The 26,636-nt window shown below is 36.1% G+C and overlaps 1 protein-coding gene across 1 annotated transcript in view; it reads left to right on the top strand.

The window, feature by feature from the left end:
• The window catches only part of LOC112970317 (serine/threonine-protein kinase TNNI3K), a 109,625-nt gene that overhangs the window by 33,725 nt on the left and 49,264 nt on the right, over nucleotides 1–26,636 (top strand). Inside the window, exons 9-18 of the mRNA XM_026074573.1 lie at nucleotides 7,018–7,162; nucleotides 7,254–7,358; nucleotides 8,023–8,117; nucleotides 9,194–9,343; nucleotides 12,173–12,259; nucleotides 13,526–13,582; nucleotides 14,670–14,762; nucleotides 14,848–14,905; nucleotides 15,014–15,208; nucleotides 15,560–15,664. Of these exons, the coding sequence (XP_025930358.1) occupies nucleotides 7,018–7,162; nucleotides 7,254–7,358; nucleotides 8,023–8,117; nucleotides 9,194–9,343; nucleotides 12,173–12,259; nucleotides 13,526–13,582; nucleotides 14,670–14,762; nucleotides 14,848–14,905; nucleotides 15,014–15,208; nucleotides 15,560–15,664 (1,090 nt within the window). The remainder of the gene's footprint in view (nucleotides 1–7,017; nucleotides 7,163–7,253; nucleotides 7,359–8,022; nucleotides 8,118–9,193; nucleotides 9,344–12,172; nucleotides 12,260–13,525; nucleotides 13,583–14,669; nucleotides 14,763–14,847; nucleotides 14,906–15,013; nucleotides 15,209–15,559; nucleotides 15,665–26,636) is intronic.

Here is a 26,636-nt window from a genome sequence, read left to right as displayed (position 1 = left end):
AGATGAAAAATTGCAAATGGTTCACAAAATTTAGGAACAGAAAATGAAGAGGAATCTATTTAACACATGCTTCATTATGCTGCAAGCTTCATATGCCTCATTGTGGAGCATTTGCCATAAGAGAAAGTGTGGGGGGGAGATACCGAATTGGTTGAACTGATATAAAACTTTGTTAGCATGCATTTTTTTATTCTCTGCAGGTTAGGAATCTGTGCATTCTTTCTATAGATGATCTCATGCTCAAACCAGTAAAACTACTACGTTGCATTTCAGTACTGTATATTTTGCATATGCCTCAATTTAAAATATTTTCCATTTTAATTTATATTGGTACTCTACTAGTAGTACTGCCTGGTTCTTACGTTTACTCTTTTGTTCCCTCTCCTTACGCTGTTTCAGCAATGTAGAAGGCACAAAACATAGCACGCTAACTTTGCTCACTCCTTCCATCTCAGCTAATACAAGAGAATATTAATGTAGAGGTTTATACACACTAAACAACAGTAAAGTTATTTGAAAGGCTATTTCTTATCCTCAGAAAAACAGAAAGAAAAAGAATTTTGAAAAGGAACAGTATACTGTTTGCAAAAGTACTGCTCTTTAATTTGTCTTTGGACTGCGTTATTACTGCTGTTAACTTATATCTAAAATATACAAGGTAAAATCTTGGTCTCCTTGAAGTCAGTGGCAAAACTCCCATTGATTTCAATGGAGTCAGGATTGAGAGAACTAATTAAAATACAAAACTGGAAAAACTAGACAAAAAAAATGCTGGCAATTGCTGCAAGAATCCTGCATATTATAGAAAGAACAAAGTTATCACAATTCTTCAGCTGCTGCTTCTCAATCTAGCATCCTGTTTGATGTCTAGTGCCAGTGCAATGTGCACAGCTATTCATGAATTAAAAACAATAGAGCATAACAGGGGAAGGTTAAAAAGGGTTCTGTACATCCATGTTCGAAAAACACGTAAAGTTGCGTATCTAACAGCTCTTTCCTAATCTCATCCTGGTCCAATATCTCACTGAAGTCTTGTCAATTGACTTCAGAAGGAGCTGGTCAATTGGTCGTTTCATATAAGTACTGTATTCTCAAGCCTGCAGTCGTTGGTCCAGACTCTGGAAAGCCCTGTCATTCCTTAACAATTGTAAAAACAAGGAAAAGAGCCCATAAGGCTTCTTTCTTGTTCACTATGCCCTGTAGTGCCAAAATTAGCGTCATTCCTGTACCCCAGTTCCACCAGGGTAGAGATCTACCCTGTTAGTGGCACTGACACTGTTTCCCTCTCCCTTCGTCTTACTTCCTAGATTTTAACAGTGTAAGTTTAACATATTCTCTGTGAGTCATGAGTACATTATATACCTCTTACTTGCACATTGAAAAAAGTGGGGCGGAAAGCATCATGACTCAGATTTGTAAGTGCTTTTTTCAGTAGTGAGCCCTTGATATTTCAGTTGTAATGTATGTGCACTGAATGAATATAATTATAATAAAGAGGGGGAAAGGAAGAGGCGTTCACTCACTATAACAAGGCAGTAGGAGACTCCCTATCAGTTAAATTGTTTATTTTAAAAGGAAAAGAATTTAGGACACCCTTTAAGATTCTTTGTTTTAAAATCAGTATGTTCAGCACTGGAAAAATCAGAGAGAGTGGAAGCAGGAAGTCTTTTACTCACAAAGTAGCATGCTTTGAAACTTGGTACGAATATAGCAATGGAGAAACAACTCTTGAGTGCTTCAGAAAGAAAAGAATTTGTGAATTAATCTGGAGAAATTTTGGCAGTATTCTGTGCAGACCAGTAATCTGTGTCATGAATTTGAACAATTTCTTTTAACATTGCCTCACTGGTCATTCAGCTCTGAGGCCATGGCAACTGAAGAGGAAAAACAGTGACCACTGAATCAGACTGAAAAGGTCAGAATACTGCTGAAATATATCAACATTTACAATCAAAGAATAGCCAAACTTCTTCAACCACTATATACATATATGTGTATGCATATAAATGTATATAAATGTATATAATCACAAATGTTCATAGTTTATATATACATGTATATAAAACCACTATGCTGCAGGTACAGTCAGATTTCCAGATGCTAATCTCATAATCTATTTATATAGCATTACTAAGGAGTTAATGTAAGCACTGTAGGGAAGAGCTATTTAGTGAATGACTAAGTAAATGCTGTACATTTTCAAGAATCATATTAGGTTTTTCAAGCACATTTCTTCAGGTATTGATCAGATTCTTTTAAGCTCTCGATTCATTTTGAGCCCATTACTACATCTCAAAGACTGATTTRCTACTACAAGTTACTATCACTTAAAATGCCTGATATCAGTTCATAATTTTGGATTTATTCTTGTATGCTGGTAGCTTTTTTCTAGGATGATTGTAACAAATAAAACAAAGAGAAGATCATTCTTTTTCACTGAAGTAGAAAAGGCATTTTGTTAGAATGAGAAATCATCAGTATTCCTAAACAACCAGTCTCTTTCTTCATTTCATTGGACTGAACTTAGAAGTTCTTTCACCTCCTTCTTGCTTTTCTTGTAGATTCCTTACGCTCACCTCTGTGCCTGACTTTTCTATATATATTTTCTAAGAACAAATATTCAGTAACATATTTTAGATCCAGATGAGTCACTGGTTTTAACAGTTACCTATATATGGTCTTGACCTTGAAAGATATATTGTCAAGCTGAGTCCGTTAGGTAATCGGAAGGGCAATCGGAAGGGTACATGTTGAGGTCTCAGAAGGATGGACTTCTGGATCAGGCTCTTTTCATGAAGAAAATCTCCCCCTAGAGAGGTTAGAGCACGTAGCAATGCTGGCAGAGTCCAGCCTTGGACTTGGGACTGGAGCCATTTCAGCCACCTGTTTTCTTTATGTAGCTTTGCTTCTGTGATGATCTTTTGAGGTGCCCCAGAGCATTGCATCTAATAGCAATAGACGTACTTATCAGTACTGTAATTTCTCTGGTTTCAGGAGGTCTTGATCTCGGAACTAGAGACTATGTAAGCTTAGAGTTTGATTCTGAATAGTGAAAAAGAAAGTCCAAATCATCTAATTACTTGGGGTTTCTCAGTCTCGTCTTCCACTTATATGGAGGAAGGTAAACTTGATTAGTGAAATTAAAGATCTGTGGTTTTGGTCTACTGTTATGTTATCAGCTGACCTGATTTTATGATCACACTTCCTCTGCTGATTTCCCAGTACTCCAGCAGAAAAAGAAATGGGAGAATGAAGGTTTATTTTCTAGAATTATTGATAATTTAGAATTATCAGTATGTCTCATTCTTTCTTAAGATCCATTCCTTTGAAATCAGGGAGGGTCTGGAAATAATTGTTTCTCAAATGCTTAAATTTCTAATTTAGAAGTTTGCATGACTTCAAAAACTATTTCTTTCAAAATGAAAGAAAAAGTTAACTTTTTAAAAATCCATACTATAGCCTAATGAAATGTCTAAGAAACAGAATATCTGCAAACTTAGAAAACTAGTTGGTGGCCAGGAAACAGGCATTTCCTTTGCTTCACATAAGTTAAATGCTATTTTTATTATTCTTCAAATTAGTGGCTATGGTTTGTCATATAGATTTCTTTCAGGGACCACATGATAAAAAATATATTTTTTGTCTTTTTAACTCCTATGACTTTGAATAAAATTTGTAAGCTTTCAAGACTGTTGAGCTACCTAGAGTTGCAGCTTCTCTTTTTAAAAATCTCTTTGAAAATCATTGCCACCTGTGCCAATTACAATCAATTTTAAATTAAAGAGCAGATTTTGAAATTAACAGTCCAGGCATGTCCACTTATGCTTCCCTGAACACCAACCCATCTAAACAGTTACCACTCATCAGCAATCGGGCAGTTTCCCTTATTTCTTTAAACCAAGCTTGCACTGTCTTTTTTTTCATTCTTTTACTGACTGAAATTGTCTCACCTGTTATTTTCTACCTAAGTAACTTCTCAGTCTTAAGAAAAATTTTTATACTACTCCTTTTTATTCCAGATGAGAATTTATCATTTGCTCATTTTTGCTGTTAACTTGTGAGGCAACCTGAATTTTTATTCTCTGACTTTCATGGCAGTTGCACCATCTATCCTAGATCTAATATAAAAATACTTTAATTAAAATCTCAAGTTGAAGGTTTCTTCTTTACTAAGTCCTAAATCAGTATGATGTACTTTTTGAAATAACTCTCTTCTAATGTCTTTTAGACTGATTTTTCATTCTGAACTTCTTCTCCTTTTTAAAACAATATTCCAAGTTACCTATGATGTTTCATTTAGAAATCAAAAAGCTATCAATTAAAATTWAAAAAATCACCATCCCATGTTGTAGTTACATGTCCTTCCCCTGGGGAAGGTTGGTGGGAACAGTTAATGAAATTTGAGGGCTTAATATAATAATAATTTGAAAGCTTAATATAAATTACAAGAATACCTTTTTTGTCTTTTTTGCCTGAAACATAACTCATCTTTGGAACTCTGTCACTAGACATCGATGAAATTATAAGCTTAGCGCAGTTTAAAGGATTTCCTATATGTGTGGGCATTCACCATTACTTCAGAAAGGTTTTAAAACCGAGTTTATTTAAACATTCATCGCTCCTTATAATCACAGAAAAACAAGACAAGAAGGAACCTTGGAATGTCATTTGGTTTATCACCCTGTCCCAAGGAGGGTCAGGTAAATAAAAGAATCATTCCTCAAAGACATTTGTCTAAGTTATGTTTAAAAACCTGCCTAGTACAAGACTGGACATCCTCAGTGGACAGATTATTCCTTAGTAGCCTAGTAATTTCTTGTAAGCTGTCTGAAAGATTAGGTGCTAGACTGAATGGAGAACAAAGTGTTGGACAGAGCAGACTGGATTTGTTGGTTCTGGTACGGCTGTTCTATCTCTAAACATAGATTGAAACATACTAAGAATCACAGAAATACATGCTCTCTTTTCAAACTGAGTAAAGACCTTTTCTGAATAATGAAAACAGCATTTGTGTATCTTTGTACCAACAAAGAACTCTGCTTAGAGCCTTATCCAGTCTCTTCCTTGCTGCCTACTAGATAAATAAGGAAAAATAACACATAAGGTATATCCATACTCGTTTCAAGCATGCCTAAGAAAGTTCCCAGGTGCTGGAATTTAATTGCCTACACTGCAAACAGTTAGAGTGCTCCCTGGCATGGATGAGGTCGAGGTTAACTGGCCCCCTCCCAGACAATTCCTGTCTATGGGTCAAGGAGCATTCCGGGGACCGTTTCCCACTAGGCAGTTTGCATGCAGCTACCCTATTTTGGAAACCAAAAAAGTTTGGTACCTTAGACACCGGCAGGTCTGTGACGCTTGGCCTCAGTGCCAGGAATGTTCCCAGGCACGTTGATATTACTAGTATACATACAGTCATAGTCTCTTACTGCTCACTTCAGAGTAACTATTCTCAATAATAGTTATTTTTATGTTATTCTGCTACAGAATTATTTCTTAAATAGATTTTCATTAGAAGAAATGTGCATTATCAGTGTTTGCTACACTAACATAAAAGCAATCAAAAATAGATGGTTTCAGAAATGTAAGTCTGCTTCTGCATGGTAACTGAAACAACATTTTGATCTAACTAATCACTTTGTGATATGTATCTAAGTGCTTTACTGAATTGGGACCCAAAGCTTCGAGAAAGAATCTTGGTCTGACTGAAAGCCAATGGAATCAAGATTTTACAATGAAATTTTTGAAATTCACTCCTAGTATTGTCTACCTCATAACTACCTAACTATCCCCCCAAATTTTTGAGTATATCAGCTAACCAGGAGTCTAAGAAATGGCATTAAATTAAAATCCTTGGTGCATTTATGCTTATTTGAGAGGTATTTAGAATGAATTTGTTTTAGTTTTCTCCTGCTTTTAAATTTATGCTGCTGTGTGGTGACTAAAGCAACTGTTTTTGCAGGTGGAAGGATACAATAATTGGTTTAAGGCAATTTAGAAAAAATTACTTTTACCTTGTGTTTTTTGATAAGTTGTGTGCCACATACAGAATGCACGATTTTGTGATATAAAAATCATTGTCATTCACTAGAAGGGCAACCATCTTAAACAGAATAAAATCTTCATATCACACAGTTTGTTTTCCATGTGTAGTTATATTCAACCAACAGAGATAAATACCACMCCTGCCCAACAGTAGTGTACTAATGCTGCCCATTCTTATATGTAGTTTCATGTTATACAAAAGAAAACTCCCATATTCTTAGATATCCAGTAAGGAAAGTGAAGTGTGTATATAATCAACTTTGCAGGTGAAAGGAAACGTACAGCAAAACAGAAATATTGGAAATCCAGAAGTTTGAATAAATTCTCCCCTTTTTTTTTGCCTTTCATTCATTAACGTTTTAATAATGACTATGAAAAGTATATTCTTATTTTGTCTCCTTTATTTTGTTTAGATTTTTTCTTGTGTCACTGTATGACTAATTTTATTCCTTGATTCTGCCATTGGTACTCAAGGAAGCTAATATATTCCTTTAAAAATGTGGATTTTCCTCTCCTAAGAGCAGCAACGAAATATTTTTCTTCCCAGTATTTGTAATGAATGACTGCAGGCCCATTCATTTGGAATAAGTCAGTGGGTTGCTTTCTTACATGTATTAACTACACATCTTATTTTTGTTTCATATGGTAATATTGTTCTTGTTCTTTCTAAGGGTCATTTATAATTCTTGTTTCATTCATGGAAAGCTACACCAAAACATTCAGTACATCTGCTACAATTGCAAAAGCAATTATACCCTAAGTCCAAAAAATGGTACTGACAATGTATTACAGATGGTGCTGAGTAATATGGTTTTGATCTATAAAAGTTCACAGAAACATCAGTTTTAAAGAAACAGGCCTATAAATATTTCATAGTACATATGCACAACACATAAGCATTACTAAATATCCAGAGCAACCTGCATTAAGTRTAAAATCCTTTCTTTGGTCTCTTTCTGGGTCAAATGACAGTGAATGCTCAGGACAATGAAGACCATGTTCCTCTGCACTTCTGCTGTCGGTTTGGACACCATGAAATTGTAAAGTTCTTACTCCAGAGCAGTTTTGAAGTTCAACCCCATGTGGTTAATATCTATGGAGACACACCTTTACACCTGTGAGTCATGTGGAAAAGCTCTGTTTTACTTTGTTTTGGCCTAATTAGAAAGTTGGCGTTGTTAACAGCTCTTTAYTCACTTCATCTTCAGCGCTTGTTACAATGGAAAGTTTGAAGTTGTCAAGGAAATAATTCAGCTCTCAGGAACAGAAAGTCTCACTAAAGAAAATATATTCAGTGAAACGGCTTTCCACAGGTGAGATGTTTAAAATGCCATTATAAATAGAACGCCACTTACAGATGCATGCAGTACAACACCTGAAATAGCAAAGGTCTCACCAACAGCCGGATGAGGAGCAAAGTAGTGAGCTTGACATGGATGTTAAGTTTATACCTTGAGATACAGGAGAGGACATGAAGTAAGAGGTAGAACCAGGTAGTAACTAAGGAGACAGAGAGCAAGGGAGAGAGACAAATGTTGGAATGGCATCAGTTTCGTCAATATCTTTTTGAATAGTGGTTTCTCTTTATGTCCAATTTGGAACCTGAGTTTGGAGTCTGTTATGCCCAGAGGCCTGCTGGCTTCTAGATATTCTAACCTAGAAGTAAGATGGCAGAAAAAAATTTGGTCATGATGCTATAAAACTGTAAAGTGTTACTTAAGAAGCACTTTGCAAAACAGACTGTATTCATTTTGCATGGCAAAATTAATTTGTACAAGAGGAATTAGAATGTTCCTGAAACAACAGAAAAGAATATATTTGCTTTGGTGGATTAATCTTGCATTTGCACATTTCTAAAGATTCTCTACTCTGATACTCCATTCTTATCTCTGTGTAACTCTTTTGAAATCTTTGGCTACCCAAAGTATTTTGTTCTTTCGTAGACTGTAGTATTCACTTTTCCCTTTATTTTTGCAGTGCTTGTACCTATGGAAAGAACATAGAACTTGTAAAATTTCTTCTTGACCAGAATGTTGTAAGCATCAATCACCAGGGAAGAGATGGACATACAGGTAACATCATGATCCTTATTGTGTATAAGTACATATCAAACCAGCACCAGAAAGTTTGGAAGCCATACGCAATCAGGATTTCCAAGGTAATTCCCATAGCAATTTGATGGTCAGCATCCCATTAGCTTTCAAAGAGATCTCAACTTTTTTGGAATATGTTTGCAAGCAGGCATAGAAGTGGTGGGAATTCAGTGAGCATGTGTCAGGCTCTTTAGCTTGTATATGAATAGCACARCCTGATGTAAGCTGATTCTCCTGTAGTTGCACTTCTAAGCAGATTTAAGAATTAGGCCTAAATGTTCTTCTTCTGGGGACTGTGCATTCTCATCACTCAGCAGAGCCAGTTGAGGCGGAGCATCTCCCAGGATTATGCCTGAAGGGGACCCAGCACAATGTAGTGAACGAGTGAGCTGCAGGTGGTCTTTGCAAGAACGTTGCTCTCCATTCCAGCTGGAATTTCAGTGGGACACGGGAGAAGGGATTTGTGTTGACTGCATTGTATTTCAAATACTGATCACGATGTTGAAGGGGGTGTGGCAGAGGAGATAAAAGTATCTGTTCTAAGAAAAAATATGGAAAAATGAGATATGGGAGATGTGCAGTGAGAAGTAAAGATAAAGTGGACAGGGCAGTTGTGAAGAGCTTGGAAAACAAGAAGGAAAGAACTGAGTCACGATGGAAATGTGGGCAGAGAAGGAAGACTGGAGAGAGAGGCTTTGTTCGAACTGGCAAGAAAGGATATAGTGTCTGAAAAGCTGCGCACCTCCACTTATCTATTACAGGCAAAGAAAAAAGAAAGCCTTCTTTGCTTCTGTTTGCTTTTCCTCACATACAAAGTTGTTAAATGTGATTTGCAGGTGGTAGAGTAAATGATGACATGTACTGTGTAGCAGGCAATAGATTGGTTCTTGCAGCACAATATTTTATTTTCATCTAATGCCTCAGGTATTTGTTTGATAGTATATTCCTTTATCAGGGAAATCAATCTGCGCTTTATAGCTGTTGCTACAAATCCTGTTATGATTTTCTGAAAATTGTGCTTTCCACAGTGACTGTTTCCTTTTCTAATGTTCTAGGATTACACTGTGCTTGCTACCATGGTCATATTCGTCTAGTACAGTTTTTACTGGATAACGGAGCTGATATGAATCTGGTAGCTTGTGATCCCAGCAGGTCTAGTGGAGAAAAAGATGAGCAGACCTGTTTGATGTGGGCTTATGAGAAAGGTATTTCAATTTTCTAGTTTCTGCTGCAAAATCCATGGAACAGTACAGCCAGGAGATAACAGTACAAAATAAGCTCTCATCCCCTGTAGACTAGGAGCTCTCACCATCTGCTTCCGGCTCCTGGTATCAAGGTTTATAAAAAACAGCCCTTACATTTATCTTCTCTCAGATACTCTGTTAAACAGATTTAACACAAGCTCAGGGACAAGACTRTTTATGTATTGCTAAAATGAAAACATACAGTCTGTTCAGAAAAGCCARTTTCTGCCTCTGGTATGTGCATGAGGAGTTTCAGTTTTATTACTGAAGGAGGCACTGCAAGGAGCTATGTGTCAGAGTCAGTAATCTTTAGTTCCTGCAAATATGAATTAAAGCARGGTATTTTGCATGGTTCCTGTTACGCTGTTCTGTATGTTCACTGCACATTAATTACAGCAATGTGTCAGTTTTCTGTCCTGCTTGTATTTCAATTTTCTCTGCAAATAAAAAGCTTTATTTCTTCATGGAGGTGTTTTGGATGTTCACATCCCTTTATGAATTTCATCTGTGATCAAAGCTATGTATTTATTTGAGCTACCCTTCCCTTTATTCTTCCTGATAATGCCATTCCATGCCTCTGGACTATGGAAGGCTAGTTAAGCAGTCTTTGCATGGATTTGGTGAAGAAGTGACCCTCTTCTTTGCATTTGCCTTTATGTTAATGTAAGTGATAACACTTTTAAAGTTTAGTTCAAACATCCTCTGAGTTTGGATATCCAGAAAGCTGCCATCTGTAGAAAACTGTCCTTAACCTAAATTCCTTTGTTTTAGAGAAGTATTCAAATGTATATACACTCTCTGGTGTAAGCTCATGTCCCTGGCAGCTTAGTGAGCCAGCAGAACTTCTTTCCTGCAGGACCTAGATTCTGATTACAGGATGASAGGCAGCAAAAAAGCTTACCTGCCTTTTCTGTTTCCTCTGATATCCTTAATAGTTGGAGATGTCTTTTTTCTGAGTGGGTGGAGAGTGTTTTGGTTTTGGTTTTAAATGCATAAGACAGTGTTCAGAAAAGGTACTTTCTACTGATGGTGCATTCATGACTGACTTAGGTGTTATGAATGGAAGAATCATTGCAAGAAATAATGCTTTTGCATCCAGCAATGCTTAATATCCTGCAAATGACTCAATGCAGAGCATTTTAAGTGGTTATGGAAGAACTAGTAGAGAGAAGGATGAGCAGGCTGTGATTAGTTGCTATTATTCACAGTTATTATTTTCTGATATGTTTTGGTTATGATTATTTTCTTGGTTTATTATTGATCTACTATATAATAATAAGAAGAAGAATTGTTGTCATAAAATACATGAAAAATGCTTGGTTRCTCTTTCTATATAGTTAAGTAAATAATGATCTATTAAGACTTTTTAATATCAGTTTGATGCAGGTTTTGGAGGAAATTTTACAGACAGGCCATGTGAAGTCGCAGTTAAACTCAATAGTAAATTGCAGATTATCTTGATTAATCAGTTACCATTATCCTTTTTTKGGGAATATTTGTTGCAGACAGAAATAGTTCACTTTCAACTACTGCACTAAATTATCAGCCACTTTTATACAAGTATCACTTTATTTCTTTCCACAAATTAAATCACACACAACATCTCAGTGGGTGCAATATTTCTAACATAATGAGTAAAATGATACAGTGGATTCTGTTAGAGCTGTTGTGAGTTTTTCGCAAGACTCTAGAAGCTCTAGCAAACATTCCTTCTGTAACTTGTGAGCTTACTGGCATTTCCCTGGCTAATTTGTGCTCATTGTAAGCCAAAAAGCTTGCATTCATTATGGTCTTGATGAAGAATATCCTCAAAGAAATGCCAACAAACTGTGCCACTGAACTGGCAGGAAATTAAAACTGCTGCAAGTAAATGGAGCCAAGAGAGCTGTTGAAATGATAGGTAGCATTTGGTATGTGATCAAAGCATCATGACCTCATTCCAAATGCATCTCTTTTTCTTCTTTTCTTGCCTGTTCTCATCTTTGTAAGCAGCGAACAGGAACATTTTCTATTGGCATGGGTGTATGAATAAGCGGTGCTGAGCACAAAGCAAGAAATTGAAGATGCTATTTTTTCCCATATGTTTTCGAAATGCAAGTTAAAGTTGGAGGATTATGAGACATTCTTCCCTCCTCCAAAACCATTACAACACTATTTATTATGAAAAACACTGTAATGTAGTAAAACCATAGATTTTAAGAAAAACTTGATATAATGTACAAAAATACTGAGGGATAATTCATCTTTGAAAAGTTTTCAACAGAATTTTGAGCATTACCAAATGCTCAAAAATTGTGTATCAAAAATCTGAGAGATTGAGCAGGTTTGTGCATGTACCACTCTTCTCCACTTCCTTGCAATGAAGAATGATGAATAAAGCAGTTGTCTGCTGCAATATACTGTACAAATTTTGTCCTGTTTAGGACATCAGAACTTAAATATTTTCAGCCATTGCCTTCTCTTGTAGGGCTTATTGAAGACTATTCTCAATCTCCAATTCAGGATTTCTATAACAGCATTTTTTCTATTGCTGTGTATCACATTGTAGTGTTATGTGGACCCATGTAAAAATAACATGCTTGTTTTTATTGGCAGGTATTTCACAGTATTTCTGTAGTTAAGAATCATATTATTTTTCTAATCAGTGTTACTGAACCTTTATTTATATGTTTTATAAATAGGCACACTGTTCATTTTTTTTAAAAATCACCTGATTTTGTATAAATCAATATATGAAAATTAAGACTACTGAGCTTATCTGCAAATTCATATATTTCCTTTTTTTCTTAGGTCATGATGCCATTGTTACCCTTCTGAAGCATTATAAAAGACCTCAGGATGAATCACCCTGTAATGAATACTCACAGCCTGGAGGAGGTATGGTTTGAGAAATCACTTTTTCTCTCACTGAAGGGTCTGATCCAAAGACCACTGAAGTCTCTGGGAATGTTCCATTGATGTCAGTAAGCTTTGGRTCCGTTCTGTTTGGCACAAAGAAAATTAGTGACATGAGAATCCTCATTTTCTTGGTATCATATATCCCTCATTTACATCAAGATTCTTCCTTTATCTTAAAACAGAGTTGTCACTTTGTGTTACTCGCTAGAAAGAAAAGCTAAAAGCTATGAAATGAAGATCAGTCCTTAGTATTCCTCATACCTTTTTACATACTTAATACCTTGTTCAGCCATTCTCTTTGTGTTGTCTATCTCTGATGTTTCTTTGATGACTGATATTCAGTATGTTGCTATATTCAGTCCCCTTCGTACTTTTTAATATCTTTAGATATCTAATTTCCTCTTGGGAAGAATTAATTACTCTTTTTGTTACAAAAATACTCATTGCTATTGGCAATTAAATGACAAATGGYAAGAAGAATGTTTGTTATTAATGCAAGCAGTGAGATAAGCTTGCAACTTTTTGCAGTGTGTTGAGAATGCTGTCTATAGAGAAGGTAAAAGTTTATGTTATACATTACAGTCTGTCCAGGTCATTGACTCTTCCAGCCACAGAATCAGAAGAATTTTATAGTCASTAGCAGGATCAATCTGATTCTTACAGGCCCAGCTCTACAGATAGTTTACATGTTCCAGCTTTTTGATTTAGTAAAGCTCAAGCATGTGTAAATACATAGGGGACCAAATTTGTGCATGTATCAGAATCCATTCTGGTAAGTGGACRACACATCCAGGTGGGTTTTTTAATGCTAGTTGTTGAAAGAACCCAGCTCCCACTTAAGCAGAAAAACAAGAGACCAAATTTTTGGTACACTGTGAAAGCTGAGGTCTTTTGAAAAATCTAGTCAGTGAATTGCACAAAATCCACTCACAGCCCACTTGTAAGAAATTGTTAATCTGATCTGAGTTCCTTTAAATCTCTAGCTGATATAAAAAGCTACATAGGCCTTTTTCTACACTGATGAAGTACGATATTRTTCCATGCAGTTAGTGAAACTATGTCCAAATTACTATCACGATTGCAGCAATATAACATGTCACAATCATATGTGTGTGTGTGCTTATACGTATTTTCATCCCCTTATTTTTTTTATTCTTTAAGCAACCATTGCCTTGCTAATTTATCAGTACAGCTGCTTATATTGTCTTCAAAGACTGTAAAATTCATTCTGTTCTTTTCTTTCAGATGGTTCCTATGTGTCAGTTCCATCCCCTCTAGGAAAGATTAAAAGCATGACTAAAGGTATTTTCAATGACAAGGGGAAAATCCAAGTTTTATGGTCATTTACCCAAGGTGTTTGTCAGCCTGAACATACTATATAAGATTCATTATTCCTGGATATTTCTTGTTCGGAAATGTAATGATGCGTATAAGCAGCAGCTATATTTCCCTAGGATAATCTTAGGAAGCTTTACTTAGCTTGATTCTTTTCCTTTTCAGTTTCTGCAGAGATGCTCAGCACCTCATCATGACAAGTCCTCTATTTGTCTCATTTTCATTCGCTTTTAAAAAAATATTCAATTTTTTATCTCTTTGTTTTGGAAAAAAGGGTGTGTTTGTGAATTAGTACTAATGAAATGCATATGAATCTCTGAATGCAAACAAATATCTAATTGAACTCTGCTGTAAAATTCTTGGATTATCTTCAAAAGAAAAATTCTGCCCCAAAACAATGGTGTTATTCTGAAACAGGTATATACAAAACATTCAGATACATATTTACACTTTAAAATATTTAATTTTTTTGTGGTCCTTTCAATTTCCCACTGCAAATGTTCGCTCTGGATGTACTCAAATGCTTATATATTTTTCATATCAGCATTTAAATTTTCCACTTGGAAATATTCTGATAAACTTCTACAATTGAACCATGCTGATCAACAAGGTAGAGATGGTTGCTGAGTATATTAAGTTGCACATCAAAATTCAGATTCCACGTGTCACTGATGAGTAGGTCAGATCTGGAATAACATTGATAGTATTGGTAATGAGCATTAATCATTCAGAAAAAAAGAACTAATTCTCTATACAAAGGATTTTATGCAACCATCACATGATCCAGGCAGAACATGATAATAGTACAGTGTTGATCGGTGATAAGATTTTAAAGCCAAGAAGCCCTGAGGCAGCTGCAATGTTGCAAAACTTTGTTTATTATTTGGGTTTATTGTGGGTTCTGAAAGAAAAAGGGATAGGAATACCAGTCAACCGATTTACAGGGGGGAAATCAGCTTTACTGTGTATTGTTTTTTGTGAAGTTAAGTACTTTTATTTTGCCCTTCCCCATGACCCTGCATTTTACAGATAGGGTAACAGTTTTCTTTTGCAGAAAAGGCAGATGTTCTTCTCCTACGTGCTGGTCTGCCATCACATTTCCATCTTCAGCTCTCTGAAATAGAGTTCCATGAGATTATTGGCTCAGGTACCAGAAATAAGAATGAGTCCTTTTTATATGTCTGATGTTCACAAGAACTATCTTTATGCTTATTTATTTTAAATTGTTTTAGGGTCTTTTGGAAAAGTATATAAGGGACGATGCAGAAATAAAATTGTAGCAATCAAACGGTAAGTTTCTCAAAGACTTTTGCATTTCGTTTAGTTAATACTCTAGTTTGAAGTACATAAAAAAATGATATTTTTGCCATACTGTTTTCTCCTCCTGCAAATTCTAAGCTATCGAGCCAATACCTACTGTTCCAAATCCGACGTGGACATGTTTTGCCGTGAAGTTTCCATTCTCTGCCGACTGAATCATCCATGTGTCATACAGTTTGTTGGAGCTTGCTTAGATGACCCAAGTCAGTTTGCTATAGTCACTCAATATATTTCTGGAGGATCACTCTTTTCCCTGCTTCATGAACAGAAGAGGTATTCTATTCATTCTTTGCATAGGCTTATGATACAGAATTCTGAAGTCTAGTAAATCTGTGCTGATGCAGATTTATTCATTATAAATGAATAGTGAAAGGAAGACACTATAAAATTTGTGTCTTTGATTCAGAATATTTGGTATACAAGGGAAATTAGTAAGTAATCACAATTATTATTTGGTACATATTATTTTACAATATATATTTTTATATTACATACATTATAAAACATTATTTTGTATTTAAAACAGTTAAAAAGGGTCCATGGTTTACAGATAACAATGAGTTACAGATAATTTTTGGTCTGTCTATAAATTTTGAGTAATTTTGTAATCCTTTCAAAATCTAGGACTCTTGACCTTCAGTCTAAATTAATCATTGCTGTAGATGTTGCCAAAGGTATGGAGTATCTTCACAATCTCACACAACCAATCATACATCGTGATTTGAACAGGTAAGTTTCTTTATTCTAAAAATTCAGGGCATATGAAGCATCTAAGTAACAGCAGTGGTCTGCAATCTCATCTATCCTTGCAGACTTTTTTAACTGTATAATATCTCAGTAATGTTGATGGAGCTTGGAGAAAGGTCTGCTTGCATAGGTTGGAGTAGGAAATTGGGGCCTGATGCTTTCACATTTACTGGAGGCTTTAATACGTTTTATTTGAATGACTGGACACATAGTCAACTTCATGCTAATAACAATTTCACTGACAGATGTCTTATCTAAAATTTGCAAAATATGTACATCTTATTTGCATCCTGCAGGAAAGCCATTTTACTATTTATGCTATGTAGTATATTCCCCAGTGTAGTTGTTTGAAATCCAAAACGTTAATTAGTAAGGTGGTGTTCATTTCACCTGCTTTTGTCCCTCTAAAAGGTAGGTGTCTAATCTAAGCTAGTCATAGTTCCTCTAAAGGCAATGCAGAAAGACAGAGAAGAGACTTCGAGAAGGTGATCCCACCCCCTTGTCTTAGGTGCCTGTCTTGAAATGGGAGGAACCTTGGGTGAGCCTGTGTTTGTTACAGGGGGATGTAGCCAGCTCGTTTAGATTAACTGCCTGTTAGACTGATACAGTTATGTCAGATAAATCCCAGCCCAGGAGCAGCTGACAATGCCGCTGGCAAAGTAGTCGGAGAGAGTCTACATAAGAGCTGGTTACCCAGATTCCCCTCTGCAGCTGAAACTGAACTGGAAGAAACCTCACTGCTAACATAGTTTCTCCTATATACATACTGCTAGAAGTCACATTTGCTGAACTGTAATTTTCATTTAAGGATGCTGTTAAAAATTACAGTATCTCCTCATGTCTGGCCCTCCAATGTTCAGTTGTTGCTAGAAAAAGGAAACAAATTCTCTACTGAATGGAATTTTGTTGTCATGTCTACATCAGAAATCACTTAGACTAACCATTCTGCAATACTTTCTGCTTTGGAAGTGGATTAACCAAAATTACCTATAGACATATTTAAACAAGGGCAACTAAACAAAGGGGATTAGTGCTGAATAGCTATTGCTCTTTATAGCCACGTTAGTTTGCTTGGAAATAGCTTCTTCATATATACAAGCAGCATGATACGAAACCTTCTTTACAAAGAAGTTAAAAAACTAGGATGAAGGGAGTTACAAAATAGATTTTCTTCAGTGTCAGACATACATGTCATTTCTTTTGCCCATTTTTTTCTACTTTTTTACTGATTATTTTAAATAAAATTACAGAAGTGTTTCTTTCTGTTTATATCTCCGGTGACCAGTAATACAGAGTTGTGATAATATAATAATAATGTGATAATAAGGAACTTTCTCCTGCATCTTGCTCTAAGTTTTCATTTCCTGGTGATACTGGTAGCTGCACTGAAAGATTCCTTGTGAAAGTTATTCTTTCTTTTGGGAAAAGGAAGTAGATTTTTCCCTTTGCTGAGTGAAGAGGTAAACTGATTATGAAACAATGCCCAGTTCAGAGCACTGGTGTCAAATTCTGAAAAAAAATTGAGGCAGCAGGCATTTTCTGGAAATGGTCGTTGGCATCTTCAGAAGAACGATGTGGTTTTTACATGTGAAAAGTTCTGTTCTGCTTACTTGCTTCAAGTGTACCTAAGCTGACAACACTATACAAAGGACACCTATATAGGAGGGGTTTTCAAATGTAATATTTATACTTTATAAATGGGARTTTTCCTGGGATTTAAAAGCATAACGTGAACAAGATGAAAATGTAAGAACAGTCGTAGGGTGTCAAACCTAAGGCCACCTAACTCGGTATCTTGTCTCTGGCAGTGGCCCCCAGAGACAAATTTGAGAGTCAAACATGGGTATAATGACACTGTGTTGAATTCTTTCCCTGGTCCCCGGAGACTTTTGGTTCAGCAGTTCCTTTGCAACGGTGGCACAAATGCTACCCACTGGTTTCCAGCAGAAGCCTAATTCTCTCTGGAAAGACCAGCCTTCTCTTGTGAGATAAATGCTTCGTTCAAATTCGTTTTTAAAATGAATATCTGCTCTTGAAGTCAAGTTATGATGCTAAATTCAAATGTTTTGTTTAACAGAAGAATGATCCTATTTGTGGTTAAGAAAGGAAAAACATCCCTGCAGACTGAAGAAGAAAATCAGGCCACTAATGCCAAGAAGTTGTTATTTTTTATTTTAGTTTGAAAAATGCCATCTTACAGACCACATCTTTTAAGCCAATCTTCTGATATTTATGTGCTGTAGGTTAGTGAAACTGGCACAAATTCTGCTTTATACTTTGTCCCCAAATTTTATCACACCTTGCTTTATTCACCTTCCCCAGTGTGTGAGCGCATCTATTTGTGCATGTTAAAACTGCTTCAAGGATACAAAAATGGCTACTCTGTTAAGAACTGCCAATTGCATACCCAATTGCTTGATTTATATGTGCAGGTACAGTGCTTGTGTATGGATATGATGAATGTATGATGTTTGGAAAGATATTGATGTAGACTTTTTGTTCATTTGGGTAAATGGACTATAAGGACATTTGACTATGTGGAGACTTAATTTAAGTATATTATTATAAGCTTTATTTTGCATTTTTACTGTAGCAGAACTAKGTGAAATTTGTCTGTTGAAGCATATTTTATATGCATTTTGGGTTGGCTAAAGATTTTCAAAAAACATATCAATTACCAAAATTCTTTTAGTCTAAAAAAGCCTTAACCTATATTTTAGAGGCCTTGAAATGCTTCATTTTGACATTTTAAATGATTTTTTTCTACTCTTCCTTTCAGAACAATATTTTTTAAAATATACTTCTGCTTACTCAAATCTCAAAAAATAAGAAGGAAAAATGAAATGTTTCATCTTCATATGAACAAAAATGATTTTGTTGACCAGAAATGTCTGTTCCCCATTTTTTATTTCATAAGGTTATGTTCCATAAAATCTTCTGAGTCAACCCAAAATGAAACAGTCCGTAAAAATCACTTATTTGCGCAGTTCCATTGATTAGTAGAAGAACAACACTGATGTTAGGACAAAATCTTCAGTGCAATTCAAATTCTTATCTAATACATTTTGTGTTAATTGCAGTTCATTATTGAATGATTGACTGCAAAGTTCTGCAGTAACCAGTTCTGACTAATTCAGGAGGAATTCGAGTTTCAGGGAGACCTTAAAAAGGGAAAAAGAACAAACTGTATAAAAGTGTCTCCTAACACAGACAGCTGTGTTTTCCATCTGCCCTATTAGGGGAAATCTCTATGGCATAGGTATGTCTGTTCACTATCGCCCACTGTTATCTGTACAATTTCTGTATTCTTGCTTAGATTTATAAATAGTGTCTGTCTCAGGTACAAGCTGTCAGTGCAACGCTGATCCCTGTGGAAATCCTCCTTCTTCGTTTTTACCAGCTGAGGAGCGTTTGGGCGTTCTGCAGTGCAATCAGGCAGTCGGAGACTTCTCAGCTCTCACCTTAGCCTTCAGCGCGGAGACAGACACTCCTTTACAGAGGCCTGTGCTGTCCACTCTGCTGCGCTTACTTACATCTACCTTGACAGAAGCACCCTTAGAGAATCCCAGAAAGTCAGTGAGGCATGATATTCCCTTTTTGCAACTGTCGGCTATTCTTAACCAGGCAGTGCTTTCGGTACATAAATGTTGCACCACTCAGTCCTCTAAAATAGCTTCACATGTTTTTTCCACCACTGGCAGTGAACTGTTTGGTCTCTAATTTCCTGGTGTGTTGCTGCTCCCTTATATTGTTGCTTTCTAGTCTTTAGGGATATGTCCCGAATTAAGTCAGCTTTTGAAAATGTCAGCTAATACTTCTTCAGTTTCTGTCTCCCAGTCTCACTTTTTCTCTTGGATACGGAATTTGCTTGGTCCTGACATCTTGTCATTTTAAAGATTTTATAACCTTTTAATAACAGAGATGATGAAAAGCTGGACACTTAATTCATTGGCTTCTGTCCTTGTTGATTGGATTTCTCATATAGGCAAGTACTTTCTTCTACTGCCTTAGAAAGATAGATACAAATATTTTTAATATGTCTGGGTTTTTTAATTTTCCATTTGTAAATTCTCAATTTAATTTTCAACATAGCACTGTACTTTCAAATAACATTTCGAGAGGCAACAGGCACAAACTGAAACACAGGAAGTTCCATGTGAACATGAGGAAAAACTTCTTCACTGTGAGGGTGACAGAGCACTGGAACAGGTTGCCCAGAGAGGCTGTGGAGTCTCCTTCCTTGGCAATATTCAAAACAGGCCTGGATGCAATCCTGTACAGTGTGCTGTAGGTGACCCTGCTTGAGCAGGGGGGTTGGACTAGATGATCTCCAGAGGTCCCTTCCAACCTCAACCATCCTGTGATTCTGGGATTTACATGCTCTGGTTCAACTATAAGCGCATGTCTTTTTCTTTCATTACTTAATATTCTTTCCTGTGTTTGTTTTGTCTTTTTTACCTTTAATATTTTTCCATAATCACCTGTTCACTGTTTCCTGGTTTATGCTTGACTCATTTGATATAATTAAAAGCATCTCTAATTGCATCATGTCTAAGAGCTAATATCTAGTGCAGGTCTGTGCACCCATTCAGCTGATATCTGTAGGGAAGCACTGTGTTCTCAGTATATACAGAGAAGATATGTTCTTGCTTTTCTACCTATGAGGAAAAGTCTCATAATGTAATGCTCATATTCCGGTGAAAGATGGTGGAATACCTAGCTGCATTCCATTGTGAGGTTTTACATGAAAATGCCTTTTTCTGCTAAAGACAAAACATGCTTCTAAGTTCTGCTAGTCTTTTAATACAAAAGGCATATCATTCCAACTGGGAATTGCTGGGCTTTGCTCTCACAGAGGATAGCTGTACACTGGTTTAGGCACTGGTTTTGCTTTTTCTAGGCATCCTTATAGATCCTCAATATTAAGACAGACACTCAGTTCTTCAATTTTGGCCCAAGTCAGGACTGATAATAGTTTCTAACTATGCACCTTTGCTGTTTTGGCAAGTGAATCTTAGCCCATCTCATACTACAGGGTCTGGATTAAGACCAAAGAGAAACTCCCAATATTACGAATTCCCGGCTCATGAACACTGTAAGGAAGGTCTTGGCACTGGAAAGAGAGTTTCTGCATTAACCTTTCTTCCTCAAAAAAGTGTCTAGCTGTTGGTAAGAGCACCACAGCTCCACCAGTACTAGATACTGTTGGAAATGTTAAAGAAAAAAGCTGGTTTAGGCCAGACTTTAGTGACTGTCCAGTTTTTAAAGTATAAGATGGATTCACTAAAATTTGCCTTCCAAAAAGCAACCTGGATATCATTCTGTGAAAAAGGGTGAAAGAATGGCTTCTTACTACCCCATTTTCCCTTACTGTACAACCCTAGTTTCTCCACTGCATAATCCATATATCCACCAGCTTTTCTCCTCCTTCTTACGTTTGAGATTCCCCTGTCCTCACCCCACTGGCTCTGACTTCATTCAAGTCCTCCACTTTCTCACTGTCTCTTGTGAGTCTTCTTCATATACCCATATCCTTCCTCCTTTCACAGTTTTCTTGCAGGCTACCAAACTGTAGAGTTGACAGGGAGACACAATCTTTTGAAGAAAGTTAAGAGTTCTTGTCTCCCTTGTGTTGCAGGCCAAAAGCCCCATGTCTGAATGTCACAATCTAAGTGACCGTTTTAGGACAGCAAAGATCCAGACCTCATGGTTCAGCTTTATACCTTGTCGCTGCTGGCTGTTAGAAAAATAGTTCTGCACTGAAAGATTTTAAATAATGTTTTCCACAAAAACAGCATTCACCAGAAAGCCAAAGAGCATATCATTGCCTCACAGAACTTCTATCGGATGTATTTGTGAGGGTCAAAAGATAATTTGCTGTAATGACATCAGTGTGGCTGATGTATGGTGTTGAGAGAAGCTTAACTTCTGAAATTTTTTAGTGTAAAAGTAGAAGTCATGTTTTCAGCATGAGTCCCAGTCAGCCCACAGACACAATTACCAGATGAAAATCCATATGATAACTGAAGAGAAAGACCAAGAATGAAAGTCTGACCTTCTTGTGTTAAGTTTTGCCAGTGGCTTCATGGGAGCCTTAAAAATTTTTACCTTAAATTTTCACGTGACTGGTAACCCTCCTTGTGAGTTCTGAAATCTAATGTAATACACATAATACATTAAATGAATCTGCAACATTGCTTGACAGAGCTGAGRAGAAAATGAAATAAATGAAATGTCTCTACCCTGGACAAAGGGTTATCTTTCTACCATTTTGACAATAATTGGGAGTTTTATTTTGCTTTCCAGTTCTGTAAAAAATAAGTTCTGACAGCTATCAACATTGGTGACATATACTATTATTACTACTTATATTAAGTCTTACATTAGTGAGGAATTGTAGCCACAGTGATTTTAGTACTTTAATAAGAAAGAGACCACTTTGGTATCAATTTAATTTAAGCCAAAACAGCTGAACGTGATTGGACTGAGCGTTTGAATGACTAACCTTCATTTGATGGCTCTAACTATCTGTAAAAAGTTTTTGAGAGCTAGCTTAGTGTTACAGATGAAAGAAAGGATGGAAGCCTGGTGGTAATGGGGATGGTATCTGCAACTCCTCTTTGTTATAAAATCCCCTTATAAAATCTTAAAATAGCAGTTGCCTTTCATTAAATCTACAGTGTATTAAAGGTAGAAGGATCTTTTCATGGCCCTATTCTTTGGAAAAGGAACACATACTGAATACACTTTGCCTGTCTCTTGCCCTGAGAGAAACCCTTGTATCTGGCAGGCCCACAGAACTACTTGCTTTTGTAAAAACCAGGATGATTACACACTTCTGATTCCTTTCTAATTTTTTTCCTTCTACGTTTCATGAAGAGAATGAAAAGGGATGCTTGGTCTCACCATTTCAGACTTTGTGCAGCCTTAGCAGAAGACAATTTAGTTCTGATTCTGCTGAACTCATTATTAACCTTCTGTCAGCTCAGATGAAGTTTCTCTTTCTGTATTTCTCAGATCAAGGGCTTAAGAGCTCCTTTCTCTTCATCTGTGGTTTTCAAATTTCCAAGTGCCATTGAGGCAAAAATGGCATTTGTGAGCTGCATCTTCTAAGCCTTATTTCTATGGGTTATATTTTCTTACTTTAGAAAAGAAAAATTAGTAACTATAGTGTTCACCAAAGGTACCAGACTGATGACAACCCTTCCAGAGACTATTCTCTGCTTTTCAGAAAGGTTCGTRCACTCGGTACCAAAATAGGCATTTCCACGTTGTTTTGTCAAAAGGACTTATGGAAAGAGTGAGTAGGTTTGTCTATTGATTCCTTGGCTTCTGTGCAAAAACTGCCAAACCAGTTCTTAACTATGCTTATCAGCAGCCTGGGTTTATTCGAGGCCCATACATCCCTTGAACAAATTGAAGGTAAAGTTAGCAAGCAATACATTTTCTTCATATTAAGATATGGTGACAATTTCAGTCACTACTGACAAAGGCCAAATTTGAATCGAGACCACAGAAAAATCTGTAGTTTTTTATGATTCATGTTTCTACATTCAACTTAGGGTACAGCATTCTAGAGTCTATCAAGCTTAGCCTTATATTTGATTAATAATTTCATTCAACATCTGATGGGGGTCTCAAAACAATTCTGCTTGTCATACTCAAATCACTTAAATATTTTGATGGAAAGTATATGTGGGAGCTAAAATCAGATTCAATATAAACTAAAAGAATCATGGCTACATTGTAGGAACCCATTACATTTTTATGATTAAATTTATCATCCTGAGGTTTTGGTTTATGTGAAGCTAGAAGTCTTAAAGACAGTGATTTGTGAGAGTCCTGGTTGGGAGAGTTTAAATTTTATCTGTTCTGAAAACTATTATCTGGTGAAATTTGTATTCCTCACTTGACTGTTCTTGCTCATATCTACAGCTCTAATATAGGCAAGTTATGCTTTTTGTTGAGACCATCAATATTACTTTCATTTTCCCTTCATCATGTGTACCATTGCCAACTTTTTTCATTTCTTCTTTTCATATACTTTTCACTCTCCTAAATCTACTTGGATCAGTCAATATTTTAATAAATATCATGTAAGCATTCCTATGTCCACATTCGTATGCTCTTATGTTATAATTTGCTCTACCTTTCAAAAGCCATGTGCCGTGAAGATGCCATATAGTAACCAATGTATGAAAGCCTTGATCTTCAGAGTTACTGGAAGCTTTTGACTTAGCCAAACCATTTTGTAAATCTTTCACTGCATTCCCAGTTTGCTTGCAAATCTATGTTTATGGTGTTAATTTTTAGAGGCCTTTCTGTCTATTTGTTGCATGCAACTGGAGTTTTTATGCTTCCTCTTGTGCATTCTATATTGCAAATTAAAACAATTGTCATAGCTTTCTTGAATCAGTATATCAATTTTCAATAGATTCTATATACACTTTTCGTTCTAAATGACATTTTGCAAAAGGCATAAGACATTTTACCTGCATGGTCAAGATCTACTTTCTTGTGCTGCATTTAGATACAGTACATGCCTTTAATTAGCAAACATTTTAGGAGTATTTTGTCTGTGTCCCTAAGTTTAATTCTCTCCAAATTTTTTAGAGATCTAAAAGAACTGTAAACCTGGCAATAGCTCACTTTCTCAGTTATTTTTAAAGGCTTCCTCTCTCATCCAGTTTCTGTACCAGATACAGGATCTCCTCTTTTCTCTAGCAAATATGAAAGTAATTGAACAGTGTGTTGCTGATATCCAGATAGACCTAGTTAAGTGCAGAGATGTGGGGATGTTCTTCCATCTCTTTTCCTAAAGCTTTTCAGCTTTTGTCGTTGCTGACGTTTATGGCAGGTGACTTGTCCGTTCAGCAATATGTATTTGCATTCTGTGATGATACTAGGGTAAGCCTCCTTTCTTACAATCCACTAATGTTTCCTTACCTTTTGTGTGAGTTGCTTTTGATATCTTAGAAGAGATTTCTTTACAAGCAGTTATTGCTTCTCTTTTATGCTTAAAAAAATGGCACTTTCCTCTCATAATTAGAAAGGTGCCATTTCACAAATTCTTTATATATTTCCTAAGTATTTTTATTTCTGTATTCAGGCTCCAAATTAGACAAATTTATTTGTTTCCGTTTTTTGCAGATACTATAACTCAAAATATGTCAGAGTAAAAATCTAGCCTATAAGAGAGTAAATTTATTTTAAAGTATTTTATTTCATCTCTGTTAATAGTTTTGATGCTCATCTTGCTGTGTGAGCATGCAATCAGTTTATGGTGGTGAAGTCTACAACCAATAAGTACCTGCTACATGATCACATGGAAAACACTGTGTTAAATGTTTGAGTCAGGCATACTTCTGAATAAGCCATGGGTGTCCATAAGCAGAAGAAGCGTTAAGGTCCTGTGTGAACTTTGATGAACACACTACACATATATTCAGTAATGTTTACAAGCTATTCAGTATTTGTTACAGCATTGCAGAAAGAATGCAGTTGTGACAGTTGAGACATCACTACCAGTCTAAATTCCTACTTAAAGTCACTTACAACTTTCTCAGGAAACATTATTTACCTTTAAATTTCTCATATTTGTTCTCATTTGAGAAGTACATTTTAAAGGAAGTTTTAGACAACTCCATTGCGCTGGTGCCCCATTAGTTTTACCCAAATGTAAAAGAAAAAGAGAAAAATGGTATTTGCAGTAAAGTCATTTTCAGCTGCTTCTTATCTTTTCTTCACCCCCTTTACCCCTTCACTCTTTATAGTAACACAAAGATGGCTTTATTTTAGAATACGTCTCTATAGGAACACTGAAGAACTGCACACCAGAGCTCAAAATTTATTGTTTTGATAACTTCCAGATCAAATTGCCTCTGTGCACAAGTTAAAAAAAAAAAAAAAAAGCCTTTTTACACTGAACTAAACTTTCATAGTCAAGTTTAAGTTCTTCCCTTGTTGCACATTTTCAGCAGTAATGAGAGAATCTGGAAAACAGCTTAGCCTACAAGTGATTTCTGTGAAACTTCAGTTTTTTAATTGGGGTCACATGACATATCTAATTGGGAACACTTGTGTGCAGGAAGAAAATAGGTTCTTCTTTTTTCAATAGCTGAATTAGCTCTTTAGGGGAAAACTGAGAGTTTAAACATTGTGAATAAAGAAAGAAGTACAACTGAGTTGTCACCAAAATGAGCACTTATCAGTGCAAATGAATTGAATGGAAAGGTGCTGATTTTGCATAGTCATTTTTTTGAATGAAGTTGTTCTTTAAATATTCAAGATTAAGGTATATTGTTCATAGTCTCTCTGAGCAGGGACTTTGTGTGCTTTGCTTGATTTGAAGGATGTTAGCTGTGAAGAACTGAGATTATTGCCACCTGAGGAGTGTGCATTGTAAACAGATGCTGGAGAAAACTTTTCTCTGCTTCATAAATATGTGGAAACCTAGTACTGTGAATCACTCATGATTTGGTACTGACAGCTATGATAAGTATGATGAGAAACTTTGCAATGCTGAATATCCAGTTCTGAATCATAGGAACCAAAGATCTTTTGAGGCATATTTCAAGATATTTTTTGCATGCTAACTTAGCTTCTAAATATGGAATTTTTATCCAGCTTGAGATAAACACTGCCAAAAATTACTATCTAGAAGTCAGAATCCTTTTTTAATTTTATACTTATGAAGCACCTTAGAATCTATTTGAAAGAATATGCAGAAGTTTATTTTGAAATTAGACATCAGAAGCATTAGAAGCTCAGAAGCTATAGTGCTGATTCAAGTATAACAGATGAGATAGCTCTTGGTTTTGTTGGTGGAAAGGGGCCTCAAATGGCAGATAATGTTCTAATCCAGCCCGCTGACCCTCTGCGTTTCGAGCATGATACCAGTGGCTATGCCTGTTCAAGGGAAACCACTGGACCCTTGAGATGCTGGATTCTACTA

This window comes from Apteryx rowi, unplaced genomic scaffold (genome assembly GCF_003343035.1).
Source record: "Apteryx rowi isolate R43461 unplaced genomic scaffold, aptRow1 scaffold_39, whole genome shotgun sequence".
In the NCBI taxonomy this organism is placed as follows: Eukaryota; Metazoa; Chordata; class Aves; order Apterygiformes; family Apterygidae; genus Apteryx; species Apteryx rowi.
This window is presented reverse-complemented; position numbering and strand designations above follow the sequence as displayed.